A 12,296-nucleotide genomic window follows, 5' to 3' on the forward strand; every position below is an offset into this window, starting at 1 on the left:
GGTCACAGAGCCCTGTCCCTACTGAGCATGTGCAGTGCTATATCTTCCCAAACCAATTGAGAAGCTAAAAAATAACCCCATAATCTGATTGGATGAATTTTAATTGTCAGTCAAACTGTCAGAGCCTTCCTGACACTGATAAATGTGTAAAATCATTTACTTTTTCACTCCATTCTCAACAATGTTTTGTTTGCTGCCGCTATAAATGAATGTTTGGATCCTTACAGCGCAGGTAAGATGAAGCTACTGGTGATTTAAGGGGCAGGTTAAAGCAACAAAATAAAACAAAAAGCGCAACGATTTGTATTTCTGCGTTAGTCTGCTCCCGTGGGAAAAGCGTAGCGATTGCAGCCAGAAGCCGCGGAAGCCGGGTAGAGGAGACTGGCAGGAGTTGGGAAGAGCAGTCATTGCATTTGGCATTGGGAAATTAGGAAGGCAGCTGTGCACAGCCCTCCTGCAGCACAGTACAACCTGACCCGGAAGAACAGTAAGAAGAGAGGGAGTTAATGGTTTGAGGAGGATTGCAGTCATTCTGAGAGCTCTCAGTTTTTCCTGTTCGCAGGTCATCTCATCGCAATCCGTAACAGAAGGAAGTGAAGTCTGTTTGCACCATGCTGGGAGGCAAAGTGACCCTGGCGACCTGCGCTTTGAACCAGTGGGCACTAGATTTTGAAGGAAATTTTCAAAGAATTTTGAAAAGTAAGTTTCACAGCTTATGCCATTACAATCAGAAATGTTCTCATCACTGCTCCTTGGGACTTCCTTAGCCTCCTCGCCCCCCCCCCCCCCGCAACGCGCACATACTCATCGTTTTTGTTTCCAGGATCAATTTATAAACGGGGAATTTTCAAGAATGTGAGAATTTTCCCATCTGATGGAACTGACAAAGGCAATGCATGAATCAGTTGAACTGTTTGGCATTTTCTGAGCTGTACCATTGTAACAACATGGCAATGCCAGTCTTTGCATTTCTGTGCAGTCATTTCCCTAGATGTGCTGGAGAAGGGGAATAAACAGGCTGCACTTGGGCTCACCTACCATTTCTGTAAATTCTGCCTTGGTGGTGTTTTTATTTTCCAGCAGGAGTGGGAAAGTGTGCGCCCACTGTCCAGCATTGACTGGGCTGCATGTGTGCCTCCTCCTCACTTTCCTGGTGATACATCGATATGAACATCCTTGGTCACACATGTTCCCAATAACTCTGTAACCTTTGGAAGTATTGGTGTTGGAATGGAGAGGAAAGTTACTAGTGAGTGAGTTGATGGAACTCTGTCCTCTGAGATAGAAGAGTCTGTTTTGAAATCTCTGGTATTCTAGTGTAATACTGAGGAGTTGCCTTCTGGACAGACTAACAAGTCAAGCCCTCACTTGTATTTGTTCTGAGGGAGAGTCACTGGACCTGAAACGTTAACTCTGTTTTACCCTTCACAGATGATGCCAGACCTGCTGAGCTTCGCCAGCAACTTTGTTTTTGTTCCTCATTTGGTTTCTTGGGTTGTACGTAAAAGATCCTTTGACACTGTTTCCAAGAGAGGCAGGAGAGTGATGTCCTAGCCAGTAACTACCTTTCAATCAATATCTGCCTGGTCCTTGTCACATTTATTTGTGGGAGCTTGCTGTGTGCAAATTGGCTGCTGATTTTCCTAAATGCCAACAGTGATTACGTTCTGAATATACTTCACTGGCTTTAAATTTCAAAATCAGTTTGAGGTTCAGAAGCCACTGCAATGCAGTGGCATAAAGATCATGTCCCTAGGCGAGATATCCGCACATCCCAGCTTACTGTCTTGAGGATAAGTGTGGAGAAACTCAGCAGATCTAGCAGCAGCTGTCGAGAGAAAGAGAAACAGACTGAACATTTCAAGTCCAATAACATTGTTTTTGGAGCAGTTCCAAAGTAAGGTCATAGGACTCAAAACATTAACTCCATTTCTCTCTCCTAACAGATGCTGCCAGACCTGCTAAGTTTCTCAGAAGGAGTAATGGTTTTGCTAATCTCATCACTACCAGGGAGAAACTTATTCAACAGGGAACAGTAGAGGGTTATGCTCCTTGAAATAGGTGAAAATATAATAAAGAATGAGTCAAAAGCTAATATACAGTATTGTTTAATATTTTAGATCACTGTTCATTTTAATTCTGCCAGTTTTCTCTTTTGAATTCTGTTTTATACTTTGAACCGATGATGTGGTCAAGCCCTATAGCTGGTGGCGTTGCCAGAGTTAAGTTATCACTTGCAATGTTTCCTCAAAACCCATGTCTCTATCTAATGATGACTTTCTCTGTGTCTCCCTCTGACTTCTTGATTTGATGTTGTCAAAATTTAGTGATTTTAATAATGTATAAATAGGTTCCTAGTACATTCTTTGTTTTGAATTTTTTTAAATGCTTACAGGTATTGAAATAGCAAAATCAAAAGGTGCAAGATATAGACTTGGACCTGAACTGGAAATTTGGTGAGTAAAGAGAAAGGAAATGTCTGCAATTTTTATTTGGTAAACAGCCATCTACAACTCTTCACGTGATCCCAGAGCACTTCAGAACCAACGAAGAGTTTCACAAGTACAGTCCCTCGTGACGTGTTATAAACACGCTGCGTAATGTGCACAGAGCAAGCTCCCACACATAAGTATGAGAATGATCCTGAAATTGTAGATGGAGAAGGTACAATTGAGGGATGATGATGGTGAAGTGGTAGTATCTCCAGAGTATGATTCAGAAGTCCAGGCTGAGGCTTGGGGACATCACAGTTGGTACAATTTAAATTCAATTACAGATAGCTCTGCTACAACACGTGTCTTATTAATGCACATTGGCTGTAACACGATTGATGAATGATGGACACTGTTTGGATGACCTAAACTTTCTACTGTGCATTATAGCAATTTAAAATTTTTGAGAATATTTATAGCTCAGATTGTGGATGAGGTTGTAGACTTGCTCTTTGAAGCAGTGTGTCTAGTTGCAGACGTTTTTTCACCCTGCTAGGTAACATCATCAGTGTGCCTCTGGTGAAGCGTTGGTGTTCTGTTTTGCTTGTTATTTGTGTGCCTCAGTTTGATTTGGGGTGGTTGGCATTGCTTCTGGTCCTGTTTTTTGTTGGTGTGTGTATATTGGATCCAGTTCACTGTGTTTGCCATCAGGGGCAGCCCCTGTGGCTCAGTGGCCAGCACTACCGCCTCACAGTGTCAGGAAGCCGGGCTCAATTCTACTTTTGGGTGACTGTCTATGTGGAGTTTGCACATTCTCCCCGTGTCAGCGTGGGTTCCTTCGGGTGCTCCGGTTTCCTTCCGCAGTCCAAAAGTGTGCAAGTGGATTGTCCATGTTAAATTGCTAGTAGAGTTCAGGGGTGTGTAGATTAGGTGGGTTGTAGGGGGATAGGTCTGGGTGGGATGCTGTGTGGGCTTGTTGGGACGAAGGGCCTGTTTCCACACACTGTAGGGCTTCTGTGATTCTATGTTGGAGTTCCAGTTGGAATGCCAAGTCTCCAGGAATATCTTGTCACATCTCTGGTTGCTTTATACTGTTATGGATGTGTTGATGTAGTCAAATTCGTGAGCTTCTTTGTCCATGTGTATTGAGACCAGTGAGAATTGGTCATGACTCTTGGTGGCATTCCGACTGGAACTCCACCAACAAACACATTGAATTGGACCTCATTTGCAAACTGCTGAAAAACAGAACTGGCAGTGATACCAAACACCCACAGCAAACTGAGGCATGTAAATAACAAGCAGGACAGAACACGAACACTTCACTGGAGGTGCACTGACTATGTTATGTAACAGGGTGACAAAACTTCTGCAACCAAACACACCTGCTCGATGGGCAAGTCTACAACCTCAGTATAGTGATTTTCTGTCGCAATTTCCCTCCAGCGCAATTTTCTATAATGCGAGGTCACAGAAGAATGCAACTATCATGTTATAGGAGAACTACCTTTAACAAAATCTGGAATAAAATATAAAGCTACATGACGTTATCCTATATAAAATGTTGTAAAAACCCTGGAGGGAAGGAAAGCTACTGTCTTTATTGAGATTGGCCTGCATGTGATACCATGCTCTTAAATACTGACCTTTCACTGCCCTCTAAAATGGCCAGACAAACCACTGCTCTTTTGTCCTGACAACTTAAACTTGCACATCAACTTTCACAACTTGGAGACTTGACCAACGAAAGCCTTTTGCTGGGTGAATTGCTCTCCTGAACTAGATCTGAACTCAAATCACACTTTGTTCTGGTCTGTTTTCTCCCTGATAAAAGTTTAACTTCTTAAACACATCAGGAGTTAACATCCCAGGTAATAAAATGTGGGGCTGGATGAACACAGCAGGCCAAGCAGCATCTCAGGAGCACAAAAGCTGACGTTTCGGGCCTAGACCCTTCATCAGAGGTGAGATGCTGCTTGGCCTGCTGTGTTCATCCAGCCTCACATTTTATTATCTTGGAATTCTCCAGCATCTGCAGTTCCCATTATCTCTGATACTATTTTAACATCCCAGGTATCCTGTTAGGCACTTAATTGAAGTTACATGCTTTCTTGGAAATGATGTAGTCAGCCCACTGTTCCAAATGACTTTTTGACATGTTATACAAAAACCTGACCATCTATTTTATCTGCAATATAAATCTCAGATCTCAAATTTATGATAATCCCCCTTAAAACTCTGGTGTCCCACAGCAGACACTTAAAAATGTTTGAGATTCCTTCGTGAAGCGAGGAAGTTGGTCCTGCAGTGCTGCTGTGTAGAGAGTTCCAAGATATTGACCCAGTGACTGAAGGAGTGGTCTGCAAATAGGGATGGCGTTTGATTTTTCTTTTCCAGGATCCTTTGTTTATTTGCAAGTTGACTGAAATTCTTTTGCGTTGCTGCTTTTGGCTGTAGCTGGCTGGCCACAATTGAGTGAGAGACTGCCTTTTCCCTTTTCTTGCCGGGCAAGAGTTGTTAATGGCTGTCCTCAAAGCCATGACCTTCACAACACAATGGTCCACACACTAGGCCATCAGGCCACTAACATCCACAGATCAGGGCTGAAGCTCTCTTTTAAACCCTGTTTTCTTGTAGATCCCCAAACAAAACACTAGAGGACATAGGCTGAAGGAGCGAGGAGAAAGATATAAAAGGGACCTAAAGGGCAACTTCTTTTCCTGCAGAGGGTGGTGTGTGTATGGAATGAGCTGTCAGGTGAAGTGGTGGAGGCTCGTACAATTACAACATTCAAAAGGCATCTGGATGGGTCCATGAATAGGAAGGGCTTGGAGGGGATATGAGCAAATGCTGGCAAATGGGACTAGATTAATGTAGGATATCTGGTTGGTATGGACAAGTTGGACCAAAGGGTCTGTTTCAATGCTGTATGACTCGTTGACAAACCTGTGTGCTGAAGCTGGCTTCCTGCTGAGAGGGGTTTCGGTAGTCAGCCTCCTGTTTTCTCTCCACTTGTAGTTTTCCTATTTTGAAGGTTTCCTGATCCTGTACTGAGGTAACATTCCAGGGTGTGTCTCCAGAATGTTATTGAATTTCAATCTGTGGTCATCATGGCTCAATCAGTCCTTTTTATTAAATACCCCTTATGGACACAGTTTGATATGACCGTAGGTGATCTGGAATTATGGCAGTGATCCCAAATATTGCAATTTTCTTTGGGGAAAACACCCTATTAAGCCATATCAAGCAGTTTCCGAAGCACATGCCCTTTTCAAGAATATATTTAGTTGTGTTTTTGTTTAAGATTCCACCACCCTTTCAGGTATGGTATTCTTAAAATTAAAAACTCTTCAATGAAAAATATTTCCCCTTCAGTTATTCCTCTGCCAGTTGTCTTAAACCTGTGTATCAACCCATTTTAAAGGGTGAGTTTACTTACTCGGTCAAATGGCCTTAAGATGCTAAATACTTCAGTTAGGTTGCTTCCCTAACTTTCTCAGCTCTAAATGAAATAATTATAGTTTCTCCAACCCCTCTGCAGAACTGAAGTCCTTAATCCTTGGCACGATCTTAAAAAAAACATTCTTTCTAAACTTGTAAAATCTATCCTAAAATTTAGTTGTTGACAGTACTCCAGCTGAGGCTGAACAAGTGATTTGCAAACTTCACTATAGAATCTCCATAAGTGTGGAAGCAGGTCATTCGACCCATCGAGCCCACACTGGCCCTCCAAAGATCATCCCAACTGGACCCACCCTGTCCCTATAACCCTGCAATTTTTCCATGGCTAACCCACCTAAACTGCACATCCCTGAACACTATGCACAATTTTACACAGCCAGTCCACCTAACCCGCAAATTTTTGTACTGTGGGAGGAAACTGGAGCACCCAGAGGAAACCCATGCAAACACAGGGACAGTGTCTGCAGAGTTTGCACAGTCGCTTGAAGGTGGAATCGAACCCAGGCCCCTGGCACTGGGGCAGCAATGCTAACCATGGAGCCACCGTGCTACTCGTGGAATCTCTACAGCGTGGAAGTAGGCCATTCAGGACATCGAGTCCACACTGACCCTCTGAAGAGCATCCAATCCAGACCCACCCCCTACCTTATCCCCACAACCCTGCTCCAAGCATCTCCAGCATCACTTCCTTGTGTTTTTTTTTGTTTTTGTCCTGGCCACTTACAAAGCCAGGAACAAAAACAGAGGTTGCTGGAAAAGCTCAGCAGGTCTGGCACCATCTGTGGAGAAAAAATTCAGACTTAATGTTTTGGGTTTGGTATCCCTCCCTCAGAACCAGTTCTGAAGAGGAGTCACTGGACCCAAAACATTAACTCTGATTTTTTTTTTTCCTCCACAGATGCTGCCAGACATGCTGAGCTTTTCCAGCAACCTCTGTTTTTGTTCCTGATTTACAACGTCCATAGTTCTCAGTTGTCATTGAAAAAGTCAGTTGCCCCATACCTTTGTTTATCTCTCCTATCAGTTTGCCCCAACATATTTTAAAGACTTGTGACTATGCATCTTTTGAGGATTCCTCTCCAAATAGGACATAAAACCGTTCATCAGGTCAGAATATTTTAGATTGCCTCCCCATTTTATGACTTCACACACCTCCACATTCTGCCTATTCCACTCAACTAAGTTCTGCAGAAATCTCCAATATTCTCCTCACTATATATTTATTATGTTGGAAAGATTTTTTTTGTATTGTCTGCAAATCATGAGAAATTGTACACCCTGCATGCAAATCAAGGCCATTCATAAAGAAATTGGAAAACAGCGATCCAAATATTGATTCATGGGGGAACCCCACTGCGTACCACTTATCTGAAAAATATCCTCACCATAATTATGGTGAAATAACTGCACAGAGACCCCTATCCTATTACCAAGTCACTCATTATTATTATTATTATTATTATTATTATTATTATTATTATCATCATCATCATGTGCATAGTATGTGGGCTTTGACCAGCCACTCAGAGCCTAACCCTGAAATGAATCCTCTGTTTAAATCAGTCAGCCAGGGCTCCTATTGGCCCTGGTGTATAACCCCAATCAAGGATCTCATACTCAATGAGATCCACCTGCTCCTTGTTCTAATCACTGTGGGCTTCCTCCACTCCTGAAGCCAGTTATGTTTCCAGGTGTCCCTTTAGCTATGTATTTCTATTTTCAAAATAAGCCTCTTGTGTGTAGCCTAAATTCCTTTGAAAATGCAATGTATAGTACATTGTCTGCACAACATTTGTCAAGTCATTCTTTTAGTTCCACAAGGGAAAGGTTGGATTTGCCTTTAGGTAACTGCTGGCTCTCCCATGTTAATCCTTACACTTCCAAGTGGGAATTAATTTTGTTTTTGACGGTTGGCTTCTTCTAGTTATCTCCTTGACAGTGTGGTTTCTGGTCAGTCTTTTGTAACATTTTGAAGAACCCTCCTATCTTAAAGTAGGATTCAAGAACTTTGCACAACAAATTTTTTCAGGAGTAAATTACTGCAGGTGATGGAATCTCTACTGAAAACAAAACATACTGGAGATCACCGGCATACTTTTTTAAATTTTCAACCTTTTTAAGGAGATGGAGAGTTTTGTTTGCCTAATGCTTTATTTCAACGGACAGGTTGTACTGTATGCATGTGAAGCTATCAGAGCCAAAGTAAACACAGCTGCTGTGTCTCTTCTTTGAAAATTATGACTCTAGGTCAATCTTCAAGGAAACTATTTGATGTTGCTCTTTTGATTCTTGCACTTCTCATTCAGTAAAGTCATTCTGCCTTTTTCTCCCCTTTCCAGTGGGTATGGCTGCGCTGATCACTACTTGGAATCTGATACAGTACTTCACTCATTTCAAGTACTGGCAGAACTCTTGGTCTCTCCGGCCACTGAAGACATAATGTGTGATGTAGGAATGTGAGTGCATTTATTGTTGATTAATGAGATTGTTTTAGTAGTTGAAATGTTAGATCTGAGATTTTGGAGTCATGACAGGTGATGTGGTGATTTGTCATTTGATAATTAATTTGACTGAGATATATTTAATTCCCATTGTTATTTCAGTGCATGTTTAACAATTTAACAAGTTTTATTGCAGGAATTTTTAAAAACGAAGTAAAATAAAATATTTATGGAAAAATATAAGGTCAGTATCAGAATTGTGTTGATTCCTTTCTCTGCCCTGATAAGTCCGGAAAAGCTGTTTGAGCAAGGAATGATCATGATTGATGTTATGAGAAGATCTTGGAAAACTCCACGATCTAGCTTGCTACAATTAATTCTTTATGTTGCACCTCTTGACTCTTCCCTCCATGGTGAGATTACTTTAGCTCTCTGATTGCAAGGCTATGAGGAAATTACGCTGCATTTTTGTCTGAGAAGTACTGAAAAGTCATGTTGATGCCATTCAGATTTTCTGCTTTGAAATCTCTCGCTTATGACATCCTGTAGTTCTCCTAAGTACCGTCAACTCACAAAATGCCCTGGAACAACGGATTACAGAGTGGGTGTCACCTCTGAGTTGAGGTAAATGACAGAAGCTTCAGTTCAAGAGACTGGTTTTCAGGAGGCTTTTGGAGAGAGGTATAGGAAGACAAAAGAGTCGTGCAACAGAATTCCAGAGAACGGGCTCTGAGAGCCGATGGTTCTACCTCCAGTGAAAGAACAGTGTGCGAGGACAAGAGGGTGGTGGATTGGACATGCAGCTCGAGATTGTCCATAACCGTTAGATATAGATGGATACATAGTCAGTGGCATGTAGTACAAGGCGGAGGTGGCTGAGACCTGAGGTGGTGAATGGAGAATGCTGGTAAAGTTTGGGCTGACGATAATAAAAATGTGAATAGAAGTCTTGAATGAAGACACGTAGGCAATGAGTCGGTGCACATTGAGGTTTAGCAGAACGGTGAACAAGATGCTCTGAGATTGCTGGGAGTCAGATTTAATAGCAGGCAAATTGGGAGATTTAATTCAATAATTTAATCAGTTTTGGCAGTGCTTAAAGTGAAGGATTTTACACTTCAAAAAAGTAAAGGTGCCCTCTCTGCAACATGCTGCCAGTGAGATGATGTTGTGGTGTGTTCCTCTGTACTGAAGGAACATGATATGCTTTGGGGATGAGGTAACCAGACTTGCCTGGATTACCACAGTATTTCTGTTATATAGCAGATGCAGTAGCAAAGCTAAATTTATCAAAAATAATGATGAATAGTCAGTTCATGCAAAGGCTCTCACAGACATGAAGCATCATCTTCAGGGCTGCGATGAGGCTGATGTATTGGTGGTATCACTGGATTAGTAATTCAGAGGCCGAAGTAATGCTCTGGGAACAAGTGTTCAAATCCCACCACTTCAGCTGGTGGAATTTCAATGCAAAATAAATTTGAACCTAACCCTAATCCTGTTGAAAGCTGAGCCCAGTAATGGTGATCATGAAACAATCATCCATTTGTGAAATCCTTCCTCAGTCACTAATATCTCTTAGGGAAGGAAGTCTGGTGTGCGAACCTTGTCAAGACCTACATGTGACTCCAGACCCACTCTAATTTGATTGGCTGTGAAGAGCCAATGAAATGGCAGAGCAAGTCACTCAGTTCAAGCACAATCAAATACCATCCTTGCCAGCAATGCCATTTTCCCATGAAACATTAAATGGGGTGAAAAATAAATCATCCTCCTTTGATCAGAACCTGTGCTTCAAATTACCCTGGCAATACTGCTAGGTTATTAAAGGTTTATTTGTGCTTCTCCTAATCATGGACAAATAGTGGAAAATAGGAAACCAACTGATTTAATTCATCATTTTCCTCACGCAGTTAAAGTATCTGGGTTATCGAACATGTCTTTTTTTTTCAAATTATACCATTGAAAAATAATAGAGGTTTAGTTGAATAAGCTAAGATTAATTGTAATTGGTCCTAACCTCTGTCCTTTTTATGCAATCCCAGGCCAGTCATGTACAAAAACACCCTCTACAACTGTAGAGTGATATTTCTCAACAAGTAAGTTGATCTTTACTGTACTTGCTTTGTTATGTATTTGTGTTAATCTTTTATTGTTGAGAATTATACTTAAGTGCTGCTTTTCAGCAAAAATGTATAGCAGCAATTAGCACTTCTCAAAGTAAAAATGGTCATTGGTTTGCATGGCATTGCATCAAAAATGATTGTGATTACGTGTATTCTAATCCTGTCATGAAATAATCTCAGCAGTATGCGTTGTGCTCAACAATATGTACTGTACATTTAAAAGATGTTTGAAGCAATAATATATCTTTCCCTGCATCCCTCAGCATCTCGCCCTGCCCATCTCGCCCTGCCCATCCCCCCCCCCCCCCCCCCAAAATAACACTGTGTCCATTTGTCTTTGTGGCATCAGCCAATAGGAATAGATTGTTTACTTGATCTAAAACTGGGCCTAACTGGGCCACCTCAATCATCCCTTTCTGTAATTTGTCTCACTCTCTGCCCTGAGGAAAATGACGCCAGATCCTGAAGTGCTTATGTGGAATTGCAGTGGCTGGCATCACTATTTTGGTTTCTACCCTGTGTCATTATCAAGAAAGATCATAGAGCTCAAATATCTCAGTATTTCCCTAAGCACTCTGCTTTCCAAACTGCTGCAGACAGGTTTCATCCCAGGTTCAGTACCAACCACATCATAGAGTTCAGCCTTGGCAAAAAAACTATGGCTTTTGTCACAAGGAAATGGACCTTTTGAATGAATCTTCCCTGGATTGTTAGGACAGTGCTGGCTGGTTAACTGGCACCTGAGAGATGTTGCATCTTTCAGTTAGCAACCACTGGTGGCTTGTAGATCAAAGTGTGGAGCTGGATGAACACAGCAGGCCAAGCAGCATCTCAGGAGCACAAAAGCTGACGTTTCAGGCCTGGACCCTTCATCAGAGCTCTCTGATGAAGGGTCCAGGCCTGAAACGTCAGCTTTTGTGCTCCTGAGATGCTGCTTGGCCTGCTGTGTTCATCCAGCTCCACACTTTGTTATCTTGGATTCTCCAGCATCGGCAGTTCCCGTTATCACTGGTGGCTTGTAGGTTGTCTATTTGCTGGGATCTATCCTCCTTTCTAAGTGTTTTCAAATCAGCTTGTTTGGAGATAGTTTTTACACACCACTGCAGCAGTTGGTACTTGAACCTGGGCCTCCTGGTTCTGAGGTAGGGACAAGACCACGCATTGCAACGTCCCTCAATTCTCCTTTCTAGGCTGTCTAATTATCCATAGTAGATGATAAACTATTAGAGTAGTTGTTTGGGAATTCAGAACTTGAGTTTTCTGGAAAAGGACAAATTTTGTGGAAGGCTGATGCACAAAAAGTATCCAAATAAAGTGGGAAAAAAAATTTGGATTGTGTGAGAGAAGAGTGCTGATTGGTTGTTACATGGACTGTGATTAGTGGAGAGGCATTGCTGAGGAGAATGTGCAAGTTGATGATGACTGAACAGTAAACTGCGCAGTGCAAAGAATTTTGCTGTAAATTCATTTAGGAAAGACAGTCGGGCTCAGAGTGTGGCACTCTTATGTGTGTCTGAAGCTGCATACTTTAAGACCCAGGTACCTATTTTTATTCTTTTAGCCAAAAAGAGTGTGTACACACACTGTACTTATTCTCTTGCATTGAAACGAGTGATAACCAATCACAGGTTAATTTTTCAGAGCTGTTACCTGACCGATCAGAGCCAATGACCCCAGTTTAAAATGTAAACAATGAACGGAAGTTAACCGTCAATCATCATTAACTGCTGCATTACCCATGACAATGTTTACAAATCAGTTGACTTGTCAATCAAACAGCACTGACTTCTCACACAGTGCAGATGCTTTCCCTTTGCTTTTTATTCTGAATTGTT

At 41.9% G+C, this 12,296-nt stretch overlaps 1 protein-coding gene across 4 annotated transcripts in view; it reads left to right on the top strand.

Moving 5' to 3' along the window:
• The window catches only part of nadsyn1 (NAD synthetase 1), an 81,046-nt gene that overhangs the window by 13,356 nt on the left and 55,394 nt on the right, over positions 1–12,296 (top strand). Inside the window, exons 1-5 of one of the 4 annotated variants that reach the window (XM_048546062.2) lie at positions 94–232; positions 563–699; positions 2,396–2,456; positions 8,234–8,350; positions 10,381–10,434. In XM_048546062.2, coding sequence (XP_048402019.1) covers positions 612–699; positions 2,396–2,456; positions 8,234–8,350; positions 10,381–10,434 — 320 coding nt within the window. In that variant the 5' untranslated portion in view covers positions 94–232; positions 563–611. Of the gene's footprint in view, positions 1–93; positions 233–358; positions 700–2,395; positions 2,457–8,233; positions 8,351–10,380; positions 10,435–12,296 lie in introns of those variants that run through there. The other 3 variants (XM_048546063.2, XM_059652197.1, XM_048546064.2) reach the window with 3 other exon arrangements.

This window comes from Stegostoma tigrinum, chromosome 17, assembly GCF_030684315.1.
Source record: "Stegostoma tigrinum isolate sSteTig4 chromosome 17, sSteTig4.hap1, whole genome shotgun sequence".
Classification (NCBI taxonomy): Eukaryota; Metazoa; Chordata; class Chondrichthyes; order Orectolobiformes; family Stegostomatidae; genus Stegostoma; species Stegostoma tigrinum.